Here is a 27,530-nt window from a genome sequence, read left to right as displayed (position 1 = left end):
TAGTTGTAAAATGGATCTCAAAGCAAGCAAAGCAAAGCGATGGAAGGTGATCCAAACATAAACCAAAGAATTGAATTCTGGAAGTGAAGAGGGAGGGAGTGTTTTTGACATCGCGGTGGCATTTATTTGTTTATTTGGAGATACAGCATGATAACAGGTCCTTCCAGCCCAACAAGCCTCCCACCCAATTACACCCATGTGACCAATCAACCTACCAACCCATCTCTACATCTATGGAGTTTGGGAGGAAACCCACGCAGTCACGGGGGGAACGTACAGACAGCAGCAGTAGATTGAGAATGGTATCAGGAAGTCAATGGGCATCAAGGAGAAGGCATCCCGATGGTCAGAATCATACTTGGTTATAGTGGTTGATTATTCAAGGGTCAGTTATTCCTGACCTAAGATAAGCCACCGAAAGACTCCATGGTAGTGTAGCCATTAGCACAACGCTATTATGATTCCAGGCGGAGTTTGGAGCTCAATTCCGACCTTGTCTGTAAAGAAGTTTACATGTCCTCCCCACGAACGCATGGGTTTCCTATCATATTTCCAAAGACATAGCGGTTATTGGCCATTGTAAATTGTCCTGTGATTAGGCTAGGGTTAAATAGGTGGGTTGCTGGCTCATGGGGCCAGAAGAGTCTGTTCCACTGTGTGGCTCTAAATAAAAATAAAAGATATGGATTAAGTTCCTCGAGTCTGTGTCCTGGATTCAGTCACCTGCAGCAGCTTCATTACAGAATGGACGATACATACTGGTTGAACTCCGATCTCCAGCGTTTCAAGCTGTAATAGTGTTGCACAAACCACTGCACTAGTTTAGACTGACATCACCCTCAGTTAGGTTTTACCAAACTTTGAGTTGCAGCCTCGCCATGAAACAGAGTTCACAGTCAGAATCTGGCTTAATACCACGTTGTTTTGCAGCAGCAGCACAGTGCAATACATTAAAATATTATGAATTGCGATAAGATTATTAAAAATATAAATAAGTGGTGCAAAAGAGAGCAAAGAATAGTGACACACACAGGCATTTTGTGTGTGTTGCTTGAATTTCCAGCATTTGCAGATTTCCTCGTGTTTGCAAAGAATAGTGAGGTATTCACGGGTTGGTTCATCGTCCATTCGGAAATCTGATGGTGGAGGGGAAGAAGCTGTAACTAAAATGTTGAGTGTGTGTCTTCAGGCTCCTGAAACTCCTCTCTGATGGTGGTAATAAGTAAAGGAGATTATCCTGGGTGATGAGTGTCCTTCATGTTAAGATACCATTTTTCTGAAGAGAGCTGACTCACTCGCCTGTATTCCTCCTCAGCACATAGCTGGCAAAGTTTAAGTGCTCAATACATGAGTAAATCTCTGAGGATGAACACTCAAATTTCTCTGCTCCGTCACAGAATTTTCACTGGATTTCTGCCATTGGAACCATTTCTTTTGTGATGGGGGCAGGGAGGAGGGTGTGGTACTTGCGAAGGAATTAAGCTCTGGAACCAAGTGTTACCAAGCAAAGAGAAGACAGTTTCTCCTTCTTGCATTACCAATCATTACAAACTGACAAGAGTTTAAATACATTTAGCATTTGTGGCAAACCTAAAATAAGCCATATTGTTTCAAGAAACATCATTCAAAATGTTCACGCAGCATATTAAAGCCCTCCTGTCACGGTATCTCCTGAGATAGAAATGGTTGGCATCACTGTTCCCTCTAAGCTGCGCAGGTGCGCTGCTGTGCAGTAACTACAATGCTCCCGTGCAGATAGCCTTTGTTGCCGCACAGCTGGAATTTTCTTTTATATAATGCTAATTTAAAGTGCTACATAATTTTCAGGCTGTGTAAGAATTTTCTGCTCTGAGCAATGGTTGGTCCACGCAGCTGTAAAAAAATAAAGAGAAGGAGTGTTGGTTGGCGTGAACTTTCAGCTATTTCTAATGGTGATCATATGGATGTCTCATTATGCTTTTACATTCCTCATTTTACAAATGTGTACTTTAGTATCACATCTCTGTGTACACTTGCCTTTCAAAGTATACTCACTAAATACTATACTGTGAGAATCATAGCAAGTTCAAGGCCATAGAAGAACATGTTGACTTTTGATAAACAAAAAACAATTTTAACCCAAAATGAATCAAATACACACAAATCTGCCTTTCTTATTCCTGAGATTAGTTTCATTACCAATGTGGCATTCGCCTTTACCAGCAGTCACCTGTTATCATCCCTCAAGAGTTGGAGCATCCCTGCAAATCCAACTCACGCATGTATTGATCAACAACACAAAGAATTTAAATCATGCAGACTGTAACACAATTTGAGAACTGGAAAACTCCAAAATCTAGTCCCCAAGCAATATAACCATGGAGTGTCTGTCATAATCTAGACAGAAGCTGAAGAAAAGAAGCAGCAGTGAATATCTGTCTGCAGCTTAACCACATGACAGCTCTGGCTCAAATTTATGTGCTCTACAAAGCAATGTACAATGAAGCATATGATTTCATTGTTCTTGAATATATTATAGGGTGAAATTTGAAGAAGCAGGATATTTCAATAACAAATATTATTGACATTTTATAATTAAATTTTAAAATCTTGATAAACTGTATTAAGTGAAAATTAAACAATTATGAATGTCAGTTAAACATCAACATAAAGAATTAATCTTTCAGCTCCATGTTAAATAAATCTTCCAAGAGAAAGTTCAATTTTATTTGTTTTATGTTAGATACATAAGAAACATAACCGGACAGAGTTACAAAATCTCAGCAATTCAAACTCTGGATATGAGGATCAGAAATGCATGATAAATCTCGATAGGTAACCACAATTCAGTTTTTGTTCTCTACATACAAGTCAAGTCACTTTTTATTGTCATTTCGACCATAACTGCTGGTACAGTACACAGTAAAAACGAGACAACGTTTTTCAGGACCATGGTGCTACATGAACAATACAAAAACTACACTGATCTACGTAAAACAACACAAAACTACACTAGACCACAGACCTACCCAGGACTGCATAAAGTGCACAAAACAGTGCAGTGTGTCATACCCTGTGTCACGTCATCTCTTCCCATCCCACAACCAAGAAAGTACGTTCAGATCACATCCTAGGTATGAGGATCCCCTACTGAGGTCTCAGTTTATGACATCTCCAGATTCATGATTTTGTAGATGGTTTGTTTCACCTTTGCTCATTCCTTCCAGTAGGGTGCTTAGAAGTCTAATGTTGCATATTAGCTTTTACAAAAGCAGCCAGGCAACATTTGGCAGGGTTTCATATGTGGGTGTCTTGTAGCGAGTTGTTATCTGGCAGTTGGCTATTTCAGAACAGTACTCTTGAAGGAGGAAATGCACCATTTTCTATTGTGCGATACATTGGTTATGCTTCAAGATCAAGGTCACCCAAACCTCAGTAGTCAAACTGTGGTATGCTGAAAGTACTTTCTTTGATCATTCCCAGAGGCCAGGCTCCCAGCTCATTCAGTTAAGCATATGAAGGGATAGACCTTTACTCAATAGCCGGAAAACTAAAATCTCTACCAAAGCACCTCTGCTGATAACCCCTATCCTCCGATGACAAAAGGTGAATGGGGAGACCCTGGAAATTATGGAGCAATTCCCACATCATTCGGAGGTACTCTTGGTGAAGGAAGGCATTAATAAAATTTACCAACTTGTAGATCTCAGCATAGCCTTTGGACAATCAAGGACCTCAGTCCTGACACAGAACACACTTTTATAGTGAGGAGCAGTGAGACTGACCTCCTATATGTTTATGAGGTCTACAGGATCACATTAAGGCGTTAGAAATTCATCACCAACACGGTCTCACAAAATCTTTCGACTCCACTGGAAGTGTATGAACATCGGCATGCTATCCCAGGTTAATATCCCTAGAAATGAAGTCCTCATCATGCTCATTCACACCACTGTATGGGCCCCATGTTTCAGATGTCACTTGACACCAGCATCCAAAAATCAGACGCTCTGTCAAGGGAAGAAATTAATCAGATGGAAAGAGTAAAACAAAAATTTGTGCTCAAAATGCTAAGCCCACTGATTCTGGGAATCTCTGTTCAAAGTAAAGGAGCATTTGGGGTATTATTGAAGCACACTTAAATAGCAGAAACAGCACAACTACCTCGTAAACTACCAACCTACCTGCCCCGATCTGTGGAAGATTCTGTGATTTCCCCCACACTGGCCTCAGTAGTCGTCTCAGAACAGAGGAAAATGCAGGGGAAGCTACTGATCCTTGCTCCTGAGGGAATACTAAGAGGATGACTATGATAGTAGGTACACAATGGTGAAGAGTAACAAGCTGGGATGAAGGAAGCTTAGCACATTTGGTCTGCTCACATTGTTACTATACCTCATAAAGTCCTGGATACAAAAGCTGACAGCGTCATTGAAAAGGCTGTTGTTTAACTGTGCTCAGCTAATGCTGTTCAGAGGAGAAATTGAAATGCTAGACAATTAGAGACTATATTGACTGTAATATTTGGGCATTAAAATACTGTCTGTAATATCTAGGAATTAAAATATGACAAGCTCTAGCCCAAATGTAGGAAAATAATTGCCTTTTCTACTTACTTTCAAATTACAGGCTCTTAATGACAAACCAGTAACTTGAACATTTTGAACAAACATTAGGCATACATAAATTCTCAGATTAAAACACTCACTATTAAATTTATGATTTAATATAGTTGCGGAGGTTCAATGATATTCTTCTAAAGGAGTACTACCTACATTTGATGATATGGGTTTTCCAGTACTTGTTCAAGTTCCAAGTGAGAACACCAAACCTGCTTTTCCATCTTTCCCTATTTTTGTCCGACATAAGGAAGGATTAGAGGGGAGATGTGGAAAAGATTTTCATCCAGAGTTGGTTGGGGTCGTTATCTCACTGTATAAATTACCAAACACGTTTTTCAAAATGTCTGGAATATGCAGAAGAGATATGACGGATTAAGTGCTGGAAAGTGGGACTGGGTAGGTTTTTTCTTAAACTGGCAAGAACAAATCAACTGAATACCTTTGTTCTGTGTCATAAACCTCAGAAAAAAATGCACTGCTACCAACTTAATTATTTTTTTATCAAACTGACATGGTGGCAGTTTCACATTTAATAACGGCACATATGAGGCCACGCAGCTGATGAGTTCAAAGCAATGCCAGAGACCGATACAGTTTGGTACCAACAGCGTAACCAGAGTTGCCAGTCAGTGTTGAACTCAATGTTGGACTGCCTCAGGGTCTCCAGCTGTGGATTTTTCCTCGAGGCTTACTCCTGAAGCCTTCGCATGAACGGGTATAGCCACAAGCCAGCAGAGATTTGAGACCAGAGTTTTCCTTCTCCTAGATGAGCTGCCAGCCATGGCTGACGAGCCCCATCTGCCTGATGCAGCTGGGTTTAAGGCACCAGTAACCTGTTTTTGCACCTTCTCCCGTTAGTAGAAGCTACGCCACACATGAAGGCCAGGAGCTGGACTTGGTTGTCAGAGGCTATTTGAGGCACATGCCATTGGGAGCATTTAATAGGTAGTGCGAGCTTGTCCCCATTACCACCCCTGGCTATGACAACCTCAAGGATCCAACGGCACATAATTCGATGCATAAAAATACTTTTTATAGTTTTGATCATGGACTATTAGTTGAATAATCTGGGCTTTTTTTTGCAGGAAGATGATACTGAGGCAATAAACGAATGAGTAATGCTGACAGATCTTCACTCTAAAATGACTCTTAACTCTGCACACAATTATTCCCATTTTCTAGCATCGAACAGGTTAACCTACCTTTTAGTATCAAGGCGACTATTAAATGATGCTTCCTCAATTCAACAATAATTTGGCCAAACAAAATTGGAAGTATTTTGTCAATCTGAATAGTTAATTATAAACACAACAGATTCTGTTGATGCTGGACATCCAGGTTCTTCCAATATTTTGTGTGCCAGTCTGAACAGTTTCCTTCTTTAACCTATATTTGGTATTTATTTTTAATTAGTTAGTGATACAGCGCAGAACAGGTCCTTCTGGTCACATGGCCCAGAAACCCACAGTAGTGCAGCAGTTCGTGGGACACCTCGGAGCATCAAAGTTTGGAGTTCAATCCCGGCATCCTCTGTAACATTTTTTCTGTACCTCCTCCCTGTGAAATGCATGGGTTTCCTCTGGGTGGGTGGGTTTCCTCCCAGTTCTAAGACACACCGGTTAGTTGGTTAACTGGTCATTGTAAATTGTCCCATGATTAGATTAGGGTTAAATCGCAGTTTGTTTATTTATTCATTTATTTATTTAGCCGTACAGGGTGGAGTGGGCCTTTCTGGTCCTTCGAGCCACACCGTCCCAGCAACTCTCGACAACCCAGGTTGTCGGGATCGCTGGGCAGTGCAGATTGAAGATCTGGTAGGGTCTATTCCACGCTGTGTCGCTAAGTAAAAATAAATCAATAACATTTAACACTGGTTTAATCATGGGACAATTTACAATGACCAATTAACCTACTAACCGGTACGTCTTTGGACTGTGGGAGGAAACTGGAGCACCCAGAAGAAACCCATGAAGTCATGGTGAGGACTCCAAACTCCATTGCCTGCATTCATCATGCTAACCGCTACACTACCAAGGCTAATCATATTATTATCCCCCCTTATTCCTCTTCATCATTTCCTCCAACGTAACATAATCAAAATGTTAATAAAACCAATTGCTGAAACAACAACAATGCTTAGCCATTGGTTTATCTACTGGATGAACATTCCAATTCATAAAAAAACATTTGAATATAATTTGGAAGCAGTAACACACACTGTCATGCAGCATCTATATTCTGCAAGGAATAGATGAATTTCTCCAAAACTATAAGACATGATAAAACCTCTCCAACTCAGTGTCCTTACTGTTTATTGGTATGCGAAGAACATTACCCTTCAACCATCGGGACCAGCATGGATAATGTTACTCACCTCAACACTGAACTGATTCCACAATCTGTTGGCTCACTTTCAAGAAGTCTACAAATCACGTTCACAATATTTATTACTTCTTACTTATTTACTTCCCGTATTTGCACAATTTTGCACATTGGTTGTTTGCCTGTCCCTGTTGTATACATGTTTTCATTGGTCCTATTGTGCTTCTTTGTACCTACTGTGAATGCCCACAAGAAAATGAATCTCAGGGTTGCAGATGATGACATAGAACATAGAAAATCTACAGCACATTACAGGCCCTTCAGCCCACATGTTGTAACATACTCTAGAATCTGCGTAGAATTTCCCTACCTCTATTTTTCTAAGCTCCATGTACCTATCTAAGTGTCTATTAACAGACCCTATTGTATCCAGCTCCAGCACCGCTGCTGGCAGTGCATTCCACACACCCACCACTCTCTGTGTGAAAAACTTAGTTCTGACATCCCCCTGTACCTACTTCCAAGCACGTTACAACTATGCCCCCTCGTGTTAGCCATTTCAGCCCCGGGGAAAAGCCTCTGACTATCCACACAATCAATGCCTCTCATCATCTTTAAAACCTTTATCAGGTCACCTCTCCTCCTCCGTCGCTCGAAGGAGAAAAGACCAAGTTCACTCAACTTACATGTATTTCGATAATATATTTAATTTGAATGTTGTTATACACTATATATATTATTATATACAGGTTTTAAGGTATTAATATACCTTTATATTAAAATACAGGCCAGAAAGTTTAAAAAAACAAAGTTTTATGTCCCGGTGTGAAAGAGAAACCCCAGAAAACCTGACTCAATAGAAGCAAAAAATAAACATACATAAACCTTTCAAACTTTCTTAGAGTTCCTTTACTGACATTGATACTCAATATCTTCAAAACAAGTGTTTAAAGCACCATTAGCACTTCATTGGTGCCTTTAAAAAGATAATGCATGGGAACAAAGATACTCAAAGCTTAAGGCCATGAAGCCAAAATAAATCTGAACCCTGTCAGACACGTTTACGGTAGAGGAGGAGAAGGATCAGAGAAAATTGCCACATAAATTTAAGCTATTGTAAAGGCCATATTTGTTTTAAAGTATTGTAATAAAATACATTCGTTACACTTCACTTTCTAAGTTACAATTCTCCATACTCCCATCCAAGGAACCATCCTTCTGAGGTTTAAAATGTGGTGGAACAAATATTACTTCTCAAGGGAATAATTTAGGAGAGCAGAGAATCTTAACTTCACAGAACCAATTTAACGCCACTTCTTTGCACAAGGCTGTTTTGTCTCACAGCTGAGCCAAGAAGGCACACAGGATTCAAACTTGACCTCGACATTTGGGAATAATATTCAAATTCAAGTTGAAGTTCAATTGTCATCCAACCATACATGAATACAGCCGAACAAGATAGTGTTACTCTGGGGTCAAGGTGCAAAACACAGTACCTACAGTTACACACAGCACAAAGCACATGTAGCACTCAAGGTGTCAATAAAATATAGTCACACAAAAGAAAAATAGTCCAAGGCAGGCCCTGAGTCCGCGAATGCTACAGCAGTCTGCAGTTGAATATAATACAGCTTGTTAAAGTTCAAAGTATATTTATTATCACAGTATGTATACATTACACAACCTTGAGATTTGTCTCTTTACAGGCAGCCACAAAAAAAAACCCAAAACAACCCATTAAAAAAGACCGTCAAACACCCAGTGTGCAGAGGGGGGAAAAAAAACAAACCATGCAAACAATAAAAACAAGCAAATAACATCCTGAATTGAAGTCCACGGAGACTCCGTCCACAGACTCTTAATTCAGAGCAGAATTCTGCCAAACAAGCGAATGATAAATGTTTTTAAATAGATTCTTCACATAATATCTTGAGTAAAAATTGCGATCAAATTCCAGATCCCCCAAGGGATCCTCAGCATTGATAACAGTTATATTTCTACAAAAAAATTAATTGTACATTTTCTTCATGGTATTAACCAAAGGTTAAAGGTCTAAACTGCCAAGCAAATGTCATCATAAATTCTCTTCCAGAATCACACACCTTACAATTTGTACAAGTTGTGTGAATTAAAATAAATGAAAGCCTGTTAGTATATAAAACTGAGGCCTAATCAAAGTGAAATTTTTTAATCGAAATACGTCACCATATACTATCTTGAGATTCATTTTCTTGCAGGCATTCACAGAGGAACACAGAAATGCCCAATAGAATCAATGAAAAACTACACACTAAGACTGACAAACAAGCAATGTGCAAATACAGAGAAACAAATAGTCAATCAATAAATAACGAGAACATGTATTATAGTCCTTGAAAGTGAGTCTATAAGCTGTGGAATCAACTTAGTGTTGAGGTGAGTGAAGTAACCCACACTGGTTGTAGGGGATTAACTGTTCCTGAACCTGGTGGTGTGGTATCTTCTTCCTGACGGCAGCAGCGAGAGGACAGTATTGCCTGGATGGTAGAGGTCCTTGGTGATTGATGGTGGCAGAGTTCCATGTAAATGTGCTCACTGGTGGGGAGAGCTCTGTCTGTAACAGTCTGGGCTACATCCACTACTTTTGATAGGCTTTTCCATTCTTGGGCATTGGTGCTTCCATGAGGCAACCAGTCAGGATACTCCACTGTACATTTGTAGAAGTTTGTCAAAGTTTTAAATGACATGCCACCCCTAAAAAACAGTAGAGGCGCTGCCATGCAGACCTTGAAATGGCACACATGCTGGTCCTCGGACAGATCCTCTGAAGTCACTAAGCCAAGGAATTTAAAGTTACTGACCGTCTCCACTTCTATCCCCGAATGGCTCATGGACCTCTCATTTCTTCCTCCTGTTGTCAATAATCAGCCTTTTGGCTTTGCTGATATTGAGTAAGATGTTGCCGTTGTGGCACCACTCCACCAGATTTCCAATCTCCCTCTCCAATCATAAAGGGAATTGATGTTACAAAGAAAGAGAAAGATTCCACGTATTAGTGCAGCAAGGAGAAATTGAATGCAAGATCGTTCATTGTTCAACACAGCAGGGAAGTAATCTATCAGGGCTTTTGCTGCCGCGACAGATAAGCATGATTGTGGCTGAGGAACAGGTATGATATAGTGGCACACCAACGTAGAACAAGCTCAGGGATGAATAATAACAATAAACTCATTATTGTTGGGTGCAGTAAATTCTGAGACCTGGCAGATACCAAGTATTACTGCATGCTCAGGTGTATTGAAAACTACCTTTCAGTTGGATTGCATCCTACCACCCGCCACTCTCAGCAAATCTTGCTTCAAAGAAGATGTTTGACCATAACTCAGTGAGGCATCGATTTACAAAGAACAGTCCATAGGCACAGTAGGAAAACCTATGAGGATCCAGGTGAGGTAACACTTCATCTGCAGATCTGCTGGGGCCATCTATTATTATTATGTCTGGTGCTCCCAATGTGGCCTCCTCTACATTGGTGACACCCATTGTAAATTGGGGAACGCCTTGTCGAGCACCTCCCCTCCATCCGCCACAACGGGACTTCCTGGTGGCTAACAATTTTAATTCTGATTCCCATCACCGTTCTGTCATGTCAGTCCATGGTCTCCTCTTGTGCCAAGATGAGGCGACCCTCAGGGTGGAGGAGCAATACCTTATATTCTATCTGGGTAGCCTCCAACTCGATGGCATGAATATTGATTTCTCCTGGTTAAAAAAAAAATCCCCCCCCCCACCTTTCCTTATTCCCCACACTGACCACTAACCTCTTTTTACCTGCCTATTACTTCTCCTGGGTCCCCTCCTCCTTCCCTTTCTCCTGAGATCCACTCTCCTCTCCTATCAGATTCCTTCCTCTCCAGCCCGTTACCTATTCTACCCTCCTGGCTTCACCTATCACCTTCCAGCTAGCCTCCTTCCCCTTCCAACCTTCTTATTCTGGCATCTTCCCTCTTCTTTTTCTGTCCCAAAGAAGAGTCTCGGGCTGAAACATCAACTGAGTTCTGAGTTCTCTGGCATTTTGTGTGTGTTGTCCCTTTGGATTCCAATATATGCAGACTTTCTCATGTTTGTGATATGGGAATCCGTCAAGACCGTAGGACAAAATACCTCATTAATAGAACATTCAAACAAGCAATATAGAAGTAAAACATTATCTTAGCTGGTATCATGATTTAAAGGTGAAAGGTGAAAAATTTAAGGGGAACGTGAGGGAAAACATCTTCATTCAGAGGGTGGTGAGATTGTAGAACGAGCTACCAGCACAAGTAGTGCATGTGAGCTTGATTTCAATGTTTAAGAGAAGTTTGGATAGGTACATGGATGGTACCTATCCAATCTTCTCTTGTATGGAGGACTGTAGTCCCGATGCAGGTCGATGGGAGTAGGCAGCTTAAATGGTTTTGACCTGGACTAGACGGGCCAAAGGGCCTGTTTCTGTGCTGTACTTTTCTATGACTATAATAAGAAAGAAGATCGTTCTCTGGCAAATCCTTCTTGCACAGCCAGAGACTCAGCGTCACCTTATGCTGCCCATGAAGCAGTTGTGCTGGGGATGAGACATCATCTATCTACTTCTGGAATGTGCATCTGTCTGGAAAGAGATTCAGTGATTTCTTTGGAAGTTTGAAGCAGGCAGCTGTATAGCACAGTACTCTGTGCTCTTTGGATGTTTCTCAAGGGCACACTTTGACAGAACCATCAACTGCTGTCAAAGATGATCAGTTCTGTGAAAGATCGACATAAAACTTATTGGTTTTCCAATACAACGAGACGTCCACCATCGAATGCTGCAGACTGCCACATTCCATGGTCTATGATACATACTGGGGGGTGCACTGAAGAGTGGTGCAGCTGCCATGAACAGTTTTATGGAGCTGGAACCAATGTTTTAAAAAATCCTTAGATTGTTTCCACAGGGAATCAATGAAAAGGAAAACTGAACATAATGTAGATATAACAATATCTCTTGTGTGGCAGTGCTGAGAACCGTGAGAATGCATATACTATAAACACGAAAAAGCCCGCAGATGCTGAAAATCAGAACTAACACACACAAAACGCTGGAGGAACTCAGCAGCATCTATGGAAATGAATAAATTGTAGACGCCTCGGCCCTTGATCCTTCCTCAGGACTGGAAAGGAAGGGGGGAAGTTGCCTGAATAATAAATATACTTTATATATTTGAAATTTTTAATAAAATAATACTTTCAAACAAATAAACGGTGTTAATGAATTTTCCAGTGGAAACATAGACTTGTGTTCTAATTTTGAGGCATCATGAACTAAAACATAGGAGAATTAAAAAGCTCCCAAAACGAAGAGGATGATCAAGTTTACATAACTCTCAATCAATCGTTGTTAATTAAAACAGAGGACAATATGCATTTATGAATTCTGATATGGGATACCTGGATATTTTACACTTTTGGCATTTCATACAACATTCCGTGAACCAAGTTACAAGCCTGTAACTAATTACAGGATTGTGATGAAATTTTATAAATAATCCTTCCATGTTGTTCCTCCAAACTTCTCCCAAAATACAAGCAGACCAAAATTATTATATAGTTGTACACAACGAAGAAACAGTATCTTCCTTCTCACCCGGTAATAAGTGACAGAAACAGATGTTTGTAATTCACCCCACTTGTGACCTCGTCCATGAAAATCAATCAGGTCAAATCCACGCACAGACAGCTTTGAATTAGTGTCAAAAATACTCGTGAAACTACAGAAACAGTTCAAGCATGTTGTAAATGTTAATAGCACGACCAAAAACAATTCCATTTGGAATAAATATAATTATTTTTAACATCTAATCTGAAAATTAATATGTTTTGCGACCGAAACCTCCAATTTTCATGAATTTATATCTATCGTTGTCCAAGTACAGGTGTGAACTGAGATGGGAATCTTTTCTAATTGACTAGGCAAGTGTTTAACTCCAAAGTGAACTCAATGTGAATACAACCTCATGAAAGGATCAGGCTCCCAGAAATAACACTTGCTGAGGAAAAACATGTGTTCTCGTTTCAGGAAAAAAAGCTTAACTTAGTAGAACAGCAAGAAGAACTCTTAATTAGAAATCCTTGATTTCGATCAAATCTTTTATTTATATTTAACCTTAAGGAATTTTGTCATTACCTGGTAAAATTAGTTCGCCACATTAATTTTCAGATGTAAATGCCAGGAATGTAAAGTTTTAATTTATGGCATTTTATACCACCGCGCAAATTTCTGGAGAGTAATAACTCTGTCTTGGCTTTGCATGATCACATACTGTTCACTTTAAGCCACTATCTGACAACAGATCAAAAGATTTGAGAAAATAATGTTTCTAATGGTGGGTAAATAAGCCTTTATACGTCTTCAACAAGTTTATTGACAGAAGGAAAGCGCACTTTAGCAGTGAGCTTCACTAAAGACAGCTTCTACCCTGCTGTTAAAAGACAACTGAATCCCTAGTAGGGTTCTTGACCTCGCAGTCTACCTCATTATGATCTTGCACCTGATTGCCTACCTACACTGCACTGTATTCTGCATTCTGCTTTTGTTTTACTGAATGCACTGTGTAATGATCTGATATGTATGAAGAGTAATGCAAGACAAGTTTTTCACAGTATCTCAGTACGTGTGACACTAATAATCCACCTCCAATTACAACATTGTTCATTAGTGTAGACAGCCAATTCAGTGTACAAGGGATTTGCAACCATTAGTTATGAAAAATGAAATTACAAAACTGTCATCTTGTAAGGGTGAGAAGAATTATTGTTCGTTAACTAACATGCATTTTCTAATTTCTCCTACCCTGCAGATTATAAGCCGACAGAAATATAAATTACCAACCTCTGAATATCACTTCAAACAATGGATTTCAAAAATTGTTTGTTGTTCTGCGCTACCATACCAACACTACTGATGCCAAGTGTTTTATCAGCTTGTCCTTCGATGTGTCGGTGTGACAATGGATTCGTTTACTGCAATGATCGGGGATTGACATCCATTCCTGCCAAAATACCCGAAGACTCCACGACACTTTTCCTGCAAAATAACCAGATTAACAATGCCGGGATCCCAAACAAACTGAAGTATCTATTGAATATAAAAGTGATTTATCTTTATGAAAATTCTTTAGACGAGTTTCCAATAAACCTTCCTAGATCACTCAGAGAGTTGCACCTTCAAGACAACAACATTAGGGCCATTACCCATGACGCATTGGCAAGGATTCCTCTCCTGGAAAAGTTACATTTGGATGACAACTCAGTGTCCACAGTTAGTATTGAGGAAGATGCTTTTGCTGACAGTAAGCACCTCAAACTGCTCTTTCTATCGAGGAATCACCTGAGCAGCATCCCGACTGGTCTTCCGAAAACACTGGAGGAATTGAGATTGGATGACAACCGGATTGCAACCATTCCACAATATGCTTTCAAAGGTTTAGTCAACTTGAGGCGTTTGGTATTGGATGGTAACCTTTTAGCTAATCAAAGAATTGCAGATGAAACTTTCAGCAGGCTGCAAAATCTGACTGAACTTTCACTGATCAGAAACTCCCTGAGTTTTCCACCAACAAATCTTCCCAGTTCAAATTTACAAAAGCTGTATCTTCAGGATAACCTCATTAGCTATGTTCCACCCAATGCTTTTTCTAAAATGAGGCAGATACAGAGACTAGACATATCGAACAACAACCTAACGAGTTTGCCCAAAGGAGTCTTCGACGACTTGGTCAACTTGAGTCAGCTGCTGTTACGCAACAACCCTTGGTACTGTGGCTGCAAGATGATGTGGCTGAGAGACTGGCTGCAAACAACAGCGTTTCATGTCAACGTGAGGGGGTTGATGTGCCAAGGTCCCGAAAAAGTTCGAGGAATGGCGGTCAAAGACATCAAAACAGAAATGAATGAATGTTTACGTGGTGGCAATCCAGCTCCAAAGACAACCCCAATCATACATACAGTAACTGCCACTCAAGGATTACATTTCACATATAAACCAAGGCAGCCAAACATGAAGTCACCAGATTTGACTGTAGACCATCCCTTGTCAGGAGGGTCAGGAACAAAACCAATAATCATCAATGTAATGCCTTTAACAGCTGACAGCATTCGCATAACATGGAGGGCAATGTTGCCAGTCACTTCCTTCAGGCTTAGTTGGCTGAGACTCGACCATAATCCGTCAGTTGGATCCATCACTGAAACCTTGGTACAAGGAGACCAAACTGAATATCTTCTCACAGCCCTTGAGCCCAAGTCGACCTACATCATCTGCATGGTTACAATGGAGGCCAGCAATTTCTACGTAAGAGACGAGACTCCGGTCTGTGCTAAAGCAGAGACTGCTGATCTGTATAGCCCGACCACAACATTAAACCGGGAGCAAGAAGAATCAGACCAAGGAGTCCTACCCCTGGCTGGTATTATTGGAGGCGCATCAGCTTTAGTATTCATTGTTGTCGTCCTTGCAGCGTTCTGCTGTTACATCAACAACAACCGGAATGTTTTCTCACAGGATCAACCATACAACAGAGGCTGTAGGAAAAAGGATGACTACGCAGAGGCAGGAACGAAAAAAGACAATTCCATTTTAGAAATCCGAGGGAGTGGGTTTCAGATGATACCACTCAACAACCAACAACGACCGAAGGAGGACTATGTGATCCACACCATATTTCCATCCAATGGGACAAGTATTTACAAGAACAGTCATAGAACAGCACTTGGCAGTAACCGAGGTTACAGAGACGGTGGGATACCAGATGCTGAATACTCTTACACGTGATTGCAGAGATGCTTTACGGCATTTTTCATCTTCAATGCACTGCAAACAAAAGATATTTACAAAAAAGATCATAAAAACCATTAGGGACAAAACACAAAGTCCAGCAGTAAATGTCTGGCACAATATTTTGTACATTTGTCATATAATTTATATTTAATATGCTTAAAAGATTAAAAAAGCTGGATATTTAGAAAGAAAACACAGCTTCCTAATTGTATTCAAGCCATTCTTTCTTTCGCATTTTGGTTAGAAGTGGGATAAAGAATGAACAGCCTACTCTGGAATCATAAGGCATTTTAAAGACTCAGAAATGTTTTAGTATCAAACAAGTAAACAATGTAGAAATTCTTTTAGCAATGCGTTCTTTTCCCACCATGTTGAAGATTTACTGCATATGGTTCAGCAAAACATATGTGCATACATACATACATATATATATATATATATATAAAAGTTCTGTTTCTCTGTGCAGGATTTAAATTTCCCCATACTTCCAGTGGTATCATCTGTTGATGTTTTGTTTCCCTCTGTTCTGCAATGGTGTTTTAAAACAGAAAATTAGTTTTAAAATATTTAGTTCTTTATGGTGTTGCTTGTGGTGCTGTTTTAGGACATTATCATAATTGGGAAAAGAGACAGAATATCATAGTTACTTTTGAAGACAGTTTTGCTAAAACATTTTTTAAAAAATCAAGTTAGATATTTGTGCACCTAGACCATGAATTATATGTCCTTAAATGAGAAGCCAAATGGTTATCTGACCTGTCATGACATTGATTCTCTCAACTTAATTCTAAGAACTATTGCAGGAAAAGCTGCAACTAAAACAAATTTAGACACAATAGAAAAATTTGCAATTTATTTGAATAATTTCCAAGCCTTAGTTTTGTTCTGTAGTTACATTTCCATAATACAAAGTGCAGAATAATTAACGTCACGGTGAATTCGGTTTTGACAAATTATCTGCATTAAGTGAAACGCCCTGCCTTTTTTATAAAAGCTCCTTAATTTTGAGGAAAACAATATAATTTCTGAAGTGACTAGTAAAACTAAATGTTCAAAGGGTTAAAAACTTTCTTCATAAAATAAATTAGTCCGAATGTTGTGAAAAGAACACATTTAAACTGAAGCACACCCAAGGCTTGGTGTTAAATATGTTTCAGTGATAAAAGGTGATGCTTCTAATGGAAATGTTTCAATATACCAGAGCTGCGCGTGTATTATCTACTGCTAACCTAAGCATTGGAGGCTCATCTTCCTCATTGTAATGTTGGATTTTTGTCCCTTTCTATGGTGATCATCCAGAAATGCATTTTTATGTACTGAGAATTCTTTCAGGAAATGTATACATCTTTACTGAAAGCACCTTCTGTTCCAAACAGTGTTAATTTTATTCCTGTTTATTAGTGACAAGATTTCCTGAACATTTGAGTTGATAGCCTCAAACTTTTCTACCTAGCAGGTACAGTAATACCCTGGATTGATGATTAACAGAAATAATATGAAGATTATCTAAAAGTTTGCCAGTGAATAATTTTTAAGCACGATTAGCAAGTCACAACTGACTTTTTAAAGAAATTCTCCTTAAACTGTAAAATACTCTAATATTTTTATGACCTTAAATATTGTTATCGAGATCATATTTCCACACTAATGATGATGTGATATTGAATATTAAAAGATCTGGAGAGAGTGGATGTGGAGAGGACGTTTCCTATAGTGCGGGAGTGTAGGACCAGAGGGCACAGCCTCAGAATACAAGGACGTCCCTTTAGAACAGAGATGAGGAGGAATTTATTCATCCTGACGGCAGTGAATCTGTGCAATTTATTGACACAGATGGCTGTGGAGGCCAAGTCATTGGGTATTTTCAAACAGAGGTTGAGGGGTTCTTCATTAGTAAGGATGTTAAAGATTACAGGGAGAAGGCAGGAGAATGGGATTGAGAAAGGTGATGGAATGACAGAGCAGACTCAGTGGGCCAAATGGCCTAATTTTGCTCCTTATGGTCATTGTAGTTACATCATCTCACCTTTTGCAGTCATTTCACAGTTCTAATTTGTATCTAAGTAACCAGAAAATACTGATTTATTTTAAATTAGAGAATTTTAATGAGAATATTGATTACATTGTTTGATTGTATCTTTCCCCACTGCAACCTCCCACCAAACCCAACACTTCTAAATTACTTTCAGAAATGGAATTTAAAAAAGATTGACAAAATATAATAGGAAGATTTTTACACTAGTAGGATATAGATTTTCATTCCAGATAGGCTGAACATTCTGCACTTTAACTACTTAAATATACACCTGATAGCTTCAGATCATCTTGACTGTCGCACCAGTCGGACCAGATGAAAGCAGAACTACTCAAATAACCTGCTTACCGCAGCAATGTTGGCATTTATACTTTACGCCTCAGAAGAGTCAGAATTATAATAGATCCTCAAATTAAAATGTTTGTTAAAAATGCTTCACTTAAATCAAATGTTACACAAAGCATTTGTCTCAACCACTCAGAATGTAATTAAAATGCAGTGCGCAGTCCATGCAGGCAGTAGAGTGCATAAAACAAAATATTGATTCTAATCCACTGCGCCATTATTTGGGAAAGATGTACATTTACAGCTTTAAAGTGAGAGCACACCTCATTGCAGAGCGATACATTTTCAAAATGAGAAAAACGAGCCACCAGCAATCTTTGCAGCATCATTCTAAAAAACAGGAAAACTGCCAATACTTCCACCAGACTGATTAACAAACTGTTCTGAGCAGACAACCGTGAATAATTATCCACTTCAATGTTACATGTAGGACTGAACATTCAGCATTCTCAACCTTGTCAATTCAGCAAAGCTGACCCTGGCGACATTATATACTCCGTGGCCACTCTATTATGTACCACCTGTACCTAATGAAGTGGCCACTTCATGGTCTGCTGCTGTAGCCCATCCGCTTCAAGGTTCAAGATGCTCTTCTGCACACCATTGTTGTAGCGTGTGGTTATTTGAGATGCTGTCGCCTTCCTGCCAGCTTGAACCAGTCTGGCCATTCTCCTCAAACCTCTCTCATTAACAAGGCGTTTTCACCCTCAGAACTGCCACTCACTGGATGTCTTTTTGTTTTCCGCACCCTTCTCTATACTCTAGAGTATATGCTTAAGAATCCGAGGAGATCAGCAATTTCTGAGATACTCAAACCACCCCACCTGGCACCAAAAATCATTCCACATCAAAGCCACTTTAGTTACATTCTGATGTTTGGTCTGAACAACAACTGGACCTCACGACCATGTCTGCATGCTTTTAGGCATTGTGTTTCTGCCACATGTTTGGCTGATTAGAGTAAGTGTACAGGTGTACCTAATAAAGTGGCCACTGCGTGTAAATACCAAACTACTGGCTAAGAAAAGGTGGTTTTAGTGCAAGTACTGTAGAAGAAACTATTATAATATGTCACCACTTTTGACTAATACTTTTACCTCATAACCTTTCAAGTTTAATGCCATCAAGAGAAATGGTCCTCCATCAGTTAAATATATTAAAAATACATTTTACATGCTCCAGCAAGTTACCAAGTTGGCCTTCTTAGAGAAAAGTAAATAATAAGGAACTTTTGTGATAGGTCTGTAAAATTTACTTAAAGGTATCTCTACCCTGGGATTGCAAACAAACACCAAGAGAAGTAGCAAGCACACCATTGCTCAGTTACATAGGTAGAGGGAAAAAGTGAAAAAAGGTGAAGGGTTTTTTTAAATTATATTTCTTTGTTTGGGAGACCCTTTAAAAGTCCATGTCTCAATGCAGTGGAAAACATGACTAATTTATACACGTGTTAAAATTTATTACTTTGTTTCTCCGACAGACACTTTGGTTCAAAAAGGTACAGATATTTATCTCCCAACATGCTATGCAGCTACGAAGGTGGTTGCTTAATTCTTTAGTTGGCCTCTCTAACCTTTCTTCCTACAGCAAAACAATAATGTCTGCACTGTTACATTATCCATTTAGTTACCATTCAGGGCACAGCATCAGGAATTCAGCCAATGCCCGATTACATACACCAGCACAGCACCGTGGAACGTTAATCTCATGATTCAACACTTGTACAAGTTGAAGTAAGAAAAGTACTCCTTGATCCAAAATAATTAAAATTCAATTTTGCCCATGGCCTTACATGAACTGTAGTAAAACAAGAAGTCATCACCCTAATGTCATACAAGTTAAAATGGTGTCCTCGAACAGAACTTCATTTGGAAGTCTATACAGGGCAGCACAACACTTTACAGTACAGGCAACCCAGGTTCAATTCCCACTACTGCCTGTAAGGAGCTTGTATGCTCTTGCACGTGGGTGCTCTGATTTTCTTCCACAGTCCAAAGACACATCACTTGGTAGATTAATTGGTCATTGTAAATTGTCCCAATTTACAATGACCAAGAGTTAAATTGGGGGGGTTGATGGGCGGCACAGCCCGAAGGACTAGATGGGCCTATTCTGCACTGTATCTCCATAAATAGATAAGTAATTAATAAAACTGCAAAAGGGATTTATGTCCTATCAGAATCAACTTTTCAGGAGTAACACAGATTTCTCACATACTCAGATTTATGATTAACTGAAATCAGAATGACAAAACAAGCCCCTAAAACGTGTTTCATTCACTCATCCTTTCCTGATCATTAAGCCTTTCTTCCTAAATATCTCAGTCTCTGGAGTTCTGTATCCTCCTTTAAAATGTTCCCTAAGAGCTACTTGTTTGGCTAAACTATTTGTCACATGCTCTATCCTTGGTTGTTTGATAAGACATTGGGACATTTTACAATGTTAGTGCAGTTATTGTTGTTGAAATGCAAGTTATTGTGTTGAAAAAAAATCTCCGTCAACTCCCTGCCGGTGTTCTGCTACCGTACTGCTCTGCGCCAAAAAAACCCTTCCCCACTTCTCTCATTATTCCTTGAAAGGGTAGATAATACTGTGTTTTTCTTCAACAGGCCAATCTTGTACTGTTTGATCACCATCATGGGCATTACATGTGTACTCTGAAATAGAAAAGCATTACCGATCAGAAAGCTAAATTATGGATGTTTTTCTATAACCTTCTAATCTCATCATCGAAAATGTAAAATCTCCAGTGTTCAGAGAATGCGCCATCTACCTACTCAGACATATCACCATCATTTTAGTTCAGTGCCTAACAACCTGATAATTTGCTTTATATAAAATTCACTTCACATGAACCCAACCTTGAAGTGTCACAAAATCAATATTTAATTCATAAGTAACAATCTTTACAAATTCTAAATAATTACCTTTATTGTCTTTCTTCATTTCCAACAACATGAACAATTGTGTGCATGGTAAAACTATAATGGCAAAGATAATTATGATCAAAATATTCCTGCAAAAAATTATATTATATGACTCAGTTGGTATTCCCCATTGCACAAATTGTCCTTTTATAGCATTTGGCACTAGGATTTCACAGAAAAAGATCTTTACTCTTTCCATGCAGCAATTAACTTTGAAACAAAGTATTAAATTAATAATTGTCTTTTAAAATCCCTACCCATGCACTAAAAAGTACCAAGGAGAATCTGAAACACAAGAAACTCTGAAGATGCTGGAAATCCAAAGCAACACACACAAAATGCTGGAGGAACTCAGCAGGTCAGGCAGCATCTATGGAAAAGAGTGGACAGTCAGCGTTTCAGACCGAGACCCTTCATCACGACTGGAAAGAAAGGAGAGAAATCAGAGTAGGAAGGTGGGGGGAGAGGAAGTACAAGGTGGTAGGTGATAGGTGAAACCGGGAGAGGGGGAGGAGTGAAGTAAAGAGCTGGGAAGTTGATTGATGAATGAGATAGAGAGCTGGAGAAAGGTGAATCTGATAGGAGAGGACAGCAGACCATAGAAGAAAGGAAAGGGGGAGGAGCACCAGAGGGATGTGATGGATAGGTGAGGAGATAAGGTGAGACAGGGAAATAGGACTGGGAAACGGTGAAGGAGAAGGGGGGGGCAATTACTGGAATTTTGAGAAGTCAATGTTCATGCCATCAGGTTGGAGGCTACCCAGACAGAATCTGGGTTAGTCACCTTCCATTCTCACTACAGAAAGTCTTAATTACTTTGCAGACTATGTGGTCATTTCTGAGTTGTAGCTAAGACACCAAACTTTTATTTTAAGACTGATTATTTAATTTTTCCATGTATTTCTGTGTCCAATTATGTTGAAGTTATGTTGAACTAGGATTGCAACGCATGGTAATATAATGACTGAGTATTTGGACTAATAATCCTGATAGGTCCAAACCCCTGCCTTCTGTCCTATGGGCTATTTGAAAATTTGAGCCAAATTGAAAAAAAAGACTACACCAGAATTTTGAATCGGTTACCATTTTGGAAAACCCAAGGTGTTCATTAAAATCCCTTATGGAGGGTAACAGCTTTTAGGCTTTTAGTCAACTGCGCTGTCACCTCAGCATGGTTGAGTCTTAATTGCTCTCTGGCCTAGCAAAGGGAGAGGACAAATTGGGATGTGCGATAAATATTTACATTGCCAGCAATGACCATGTTCTCAAAATTTAAACATTATGTATATATTTTTTTAAATTTTCACTTCATGTCAACAAAGCAAATCTCAGAACACTGCTGATTTTCTATTCTTCTCCTTCCTATTTGGGTTTCACTTAAAGTAAGGAAGCATGCCTTTGAGAAACAATGCTTTACTACATTTAATTTCTCGTTTTTAGCAGAATAATGGCTCCTGATAATTTGCTGCTTTTATATAAGCAACGTTATCACTGGAATGCCATTGAAAGGATCATTATAAATTAGCAAAAGTCTGTCTTGGCCAATCAGTACACTGTGCTACTTCAAATCAAAATTCTTTTCAGGTCCATGCCATGCATCATTCAGAATCAATTGCTCATGCAAGTGCTTTTTGCACAAATGTTTCCTTAACTCCAATAGAATTACCATTCTCTACTTCAGGCAAATTCCTGATGATGAAATTGCTTAAAACCTTAAAGCAAAAATCCCTACTTAGAGCATACATGGTTCAGGTGACGTCTTGCTTATGAAATGTTCTTTCTGTCACTGTCGCAAGATACGAGTTTGATGTTAGTAGCAGGAAAATCCAGTGAGAATATAAAATGGTGGTCACTGTTGGGAGACGCAGCCGACTGCAGAAACAGTTTGGCCTCAGATCACTTACCTACTTACCATTCTGATCAAAACACTGGCAAAGAAATGCCCCAAAATTATTCCTAAAATTAGTTAAGTGGGGACTAGGCCACGAATAATGAAAAAAACAAGGTGAATTATTGCCTGTATCCAGTACACTGGTCAAATCTACATACTCAGCTTAAAGATCAAAGAATGAATACATGGAAATGCAGTTCAAAAGGACGTGGAGGTAAATACTGGAACTGCAGAAATATTGCCTTACTGAGAGGAGCTAACTCTCAGAAGGTGAATTAATATTCTTAGCTCTGGCATCTGCTGTACAGTGTGAATAATTATGTCCTAATCAAGACAATAAATCATAAGGAGCGGGTTAATTAGTTAAACTCAATCATAGTTATATAGAAAATGGTCACTCCTTTTTCATTCTCTGAATGTCGTATTGTTTAGGGTTGGCTTGCTGTGTTTTTGAGGAGAATTGCTACAGGAGAAAAAAGGATTTTCAGAAACAAAAAACCAAAGTGCATTGTGAAGCCCTTTGGCCTCTTTTTGTAGGTGCCTTGAAATTTCAATGTTAATGTGTGTTCAAGCTGAAACATGCTGACCTTTTACTTGTACATACAAATGTGAAAATTTCCTTGTTCTCTTCAAAATAAAATTTTTGAAAATACAGACGGTGTCTATCAGTGGTAACTTAGCTTTGTCAGTTATATTTTTTCCTATCGGAGCACTGCTGCCAAATTTTGTAGATGATCAGAGTAAAATGAGGTATCTTCCACTTACATTAAAAAGTTGTTAAATCAATGTAGGTTTGTGGTCGTGGTTTCTCTTGTTCTGCAAGAAATCTCTGCGCATTATCACCCAACTCCCCAAAAAAGCCACATTCAGTTCCTGTCATTCATTCACTGACCCGTCTCCAACCTTACTTTCCTCTCCAACAACATTAAACTTTGAGTGCTTTCTAAATCTCACTCCTCCTACTTCATGTTTAAATTTCCCGGCTTTCTAACCCGTCTGTTCGGCTGGTGGTGAAGTGGCGTCCGCACCGGACTTCAGGGCGAGTGGTCCCGGGTTCGAATCCGGCCGGCTCCTTGCACACCTTCCATCTGTGCTGGGTTGAGCAACTCTGCCTCATAAAACAGAAAAACGCTAAAGAGACAGCGAGGTTGCCACCTGATGTGCCAAACAAGGCACAAGGAGGAACTTTACCTTTTTACTACTTTCTAACCTGGGTACAGAATAAATTATTTTCTCTGTGAATATAGTGCACAATATCCTTATTCTGCAGATGTTGGAAGCCTTGAGCACCACATGCAAAATGCTGGAGGAACTCAAAGGGTCAAGCAGCATCTGTGTAGAGGAAATAAACAATCAACGTTTTGGGCTGAGATCCTTCTTCAGGACTGGAAAGGAAGGGGGCAGAAGCCAGGATAAGAAGGTGAGAGGACGGGAAGGAGTACAAACTGGTAGGTGATAGGTGAAACCAGTTCAAGTGGAAGGTGGATGGGTAGGGGAGAGGGGAATGAAGTAAGAAGCTGGAAGGTGTAGGTGAAAGCAGTAAAGGGCTGAAGGAGGAGGAATCTGATCGGAGAGAAGGGAAGGAGGAGGGGCACCAGAGGGAAGCTATGGTCAGGTGAGAAGACATGGCATAAGTGGGAAACAAGAATGGGGATGGAAAAAGTGAAAAGGAGGAAGGGGGAAGAAATTACTGGAAGTTAGAGAAATCAATTTTCATGCCATCAAGTTGGAGTCTATCCAAATGGAATATGAGGTATTGCTCCTCCAACCTGAGATTGGCCTCATCATGGCACAAATCAGATTGGGAATGGGAATAGGAAATCAAGTTGAAATGGCTGGCCACCTGAATATCCCACCTTTTGTGGTGGATGGAGTAAAGGTGCTCGGTGAAGCAGTTCCCCAATACAGAGGAGGCCACACCAGGAGCTCTGGATTCAGTGGATGACCCCGGCAGATTTGCAGGTGAAGTGTTGCCTCCTTTGCAGGGATAGGTGACTAGAGGGAGATCAGTGGGGAGGGACGAGTAGACAAGGGAGTGAAGTAGACATCAATCCCTACGGAAAGCAGAGAGTAAGGATGATTGGGAAAATGTGCTATTGTTGAAAATATCCTTTTCTAAACCATCTGTAGCCTTTGACATATCTGACAATGCTTCTCTCTGTTCTTTTCATATCGATCCAGCCGTAACCAGAAAGTGTGCCATCTAAGACATCATGGGCCCAAGAGCCCGTTCCTGCGCTGTGCTGCTCCATGTTCTAAATTTTGCCCAGTCAACATCTACACTCTGTCCCATTAATTTCATCCAAAAACACATCTTCATACTCCATATAATGTCAAGTTCTGCCTGACCTACACCTCTCCAAATACCTCCACTATTGCAATGGGTGGCACAGTGGTACAGCGGTTAGCGTAACACTTCACAGTACCAGCGACCTGGGTTCCATTTCCGCCGCTGCCTTTAAGGAATTTGTACATTCTCCGCGTGCTCTGGTTTCCTCCCACAGTCCAGTTGGTAGGTTAATTGGTGATTGTAAATTGTCCCAGGATGAAGCTAGGATTAAAATCAGGGGATCGCGCGGCTCAAAGGGCTGAAAGGGCCTATTTTGCAAATAACACAAATACTAGAAACATGGAATAAAATAGAAAATGTTCAGCAGGTCAGGCAGTGTTAGTGGAAAGGCAACAGATTTCACCGACCGGAAAAATTAACTACTTTCTATAGCTGTCATTCACCTGTCACCCCAAAAGTTCTTGCTTTCCTATTTCAGTTCCCTCCATAAGCCTGCCACCATTCAGCCCCTCCAACCACACCTCTCTAGCCTTTAATGTCTCTCCAATTTCCAAGACATTAATTTTGTCCTGAGGTGCATGGTCACTTCTCCTTCAGCTATCCGTGCCATAAACTTCCCAAGCCTCTTATGTTTCATAAAAATTTTATCTTTGATCAAGTTATCTCAATAACTTCTCCCATGGTTCTTAATATCTTTTTCCATGGTTTTTGTTTCAGATTTTGTCTATAAAAGTCTTGTTATGTTTTTCCATGTTAAAGTTGGCATAACAATTCAAGTTATGATTGCATTTTTGAAGGCACCAGAACCTCTGATGCTGTCTGATACAGTCACTGATCCCCCAGCATTTGAATACGTTGTCTGTTGCTCCTTTTCAGTTCTTCATGTTTCCCTACTGGAAATGTCTGTCTCAACCAGGGAGAACATTCAGATGACCCAGACATCTGAGTCTCCAGCAAATGTCTGTGTCCAAGCCGTCACAAGAAACACAGTATAATTTTGATAAGTAATTGCTAATTTATTTGTTATTCTCACTTGTTCTGTGGACAGTGGTCTCAGCCCGCAACAATAGCTGCTAACTTCCCTCTATAGACATTGCCCAAACTGCTGATTCCCTCCAACATGTTGTGTGCTCTGCTGGGTGAAAAGAATTGTTTGCATGCCAACCACACAGACTATTCCATACATTAATGCATTGAGGTTGTACAAAAGGAGAACAGTTAGTCCTGACGAAGGGTCTCAGCCCGAAACATCGACTGTACCTCTTCCTATCGATGCTGCCTGGCCTGCTGCATTCACCAATATTTTTTGTGTGTGTTGACAGAATATATTCTATCAGTTACAGACAAAGTGCAGTACCAGTAGATAAATGCAAAGACCACAATGAGGTAGATTGGGAGATCAAGAGTTCATTCCTTCAACCTTTGAAAGGGGACTTCAAAGTTCAAAGTAAATTTGTCATCAGAGTATATATATGTCACCATATGCAACTCTGAAATTCATTTTCCTGCGGGCATACTCAGCAAATCTAGAGAATAGTAACTACAACAGGATCAATGAAAGATCAACCAGGGTGCAAAAGGCAACAAACTGTGCAAATGCAAATGTAAATAAACAGCAATAAATAACGAGAACATGAGATGAAGAGTCCTTAAAGTCAGATCATTGGTTGTGGGAGCTTCTCAATGGATGGGCAAGTGAGTGTAGTTATTCCCTTTTATTCAAGAGCCTGATGGTTGAGGGGCAGGAACTGTTCTTGAACCTGTTCTTCAACCTCTTCCTCAACTGTTTTGTACTTTACCCAACTCAACATGAGCGCGCATATACACACACACATTTCTGCAAAAGACACTAGACATTCATAACGAGCCGGAGCCAATTCACTCACCAGAGGCACATATAAACCAATTTCATTGCTCCACGTATGGGTCAGGTGATAATCAGCTAACTCAGAACAGAAACAGGGATTTTACTGATTATCTTAATCGGTCGAACCTTTATCTACATAGTCACTGAAATAGCATTTTCCGGTGAAACTCCTGCCTTTCATTTTTCATCCACAATAAGCACCAGAACCTGGATTAAAACCAAAGAATTGGACAGAGTTTCTAAGATCTACCAAGGAAGTTAATCTCTGCTGCAGCTCAAACTAAGTCAATTCAGGGTACATTTCTAAGTGCAGTTCATAGCAAGAGAACCACACAATGCTCTTGGCTTGCAGTATGAAAGTGCATTAGAAGGCTTGGCAATATTTCAGAACTGAACAGATCAGTAAGTTAAATTATGAC

At 39.8% G+C, this 27,530-nt stretch overlaps 1 protein-coding gene across 3 annotated transcripts in view; it reads left to right on the top strand.

Moving 5' to 3' along the window:
- Positions 1-26,955, top strand: part of LOC134339692 (leucine-rich repeat transmembrane protein FLRT1-like) — a 234,315-nt gene extending 207,360 nt beyond the window's left edge. For all 3 annotated transcript variants that reach the window (XM_063036403.1, XM_063036401.1, XM_063036402.1), the window contains one exon: positions 13,778-26,955. In XM_063036403.1, the coding sequence (XP_062892473.1) occupies positions 13,831-15,750 (1,920 nt within the window). In that variant the 5' untranslated portion in view covers positions 13,778-13,830 and the 3' untranslated portion in view covers positions 15,751-26,955. The remainder of the gene's footprint in view (positions 1-13,777) is intronic.
- Positions 26,956-27,530: the final 575 nt, after the last annotated feature.

This window comes from Mobula hypostoma, chromosome 30 (genome assembly GCF_963921235.1).
Source record: "Mobula hypostoma chromosome 30, sMobHyp1.1, whole genome shotgun sequence".
Lineage (NCBI taxonomy): Eukaryota > Metazoa > Chordata > Chondrichthyes > Myliobatiformes > Myliobatidae > Mobula > Mobula hypostoma.
Note: the sequence above shows the minus strand (reverse complement) of the source record. Positions and strands in the feature narration are given on the sequence as shown.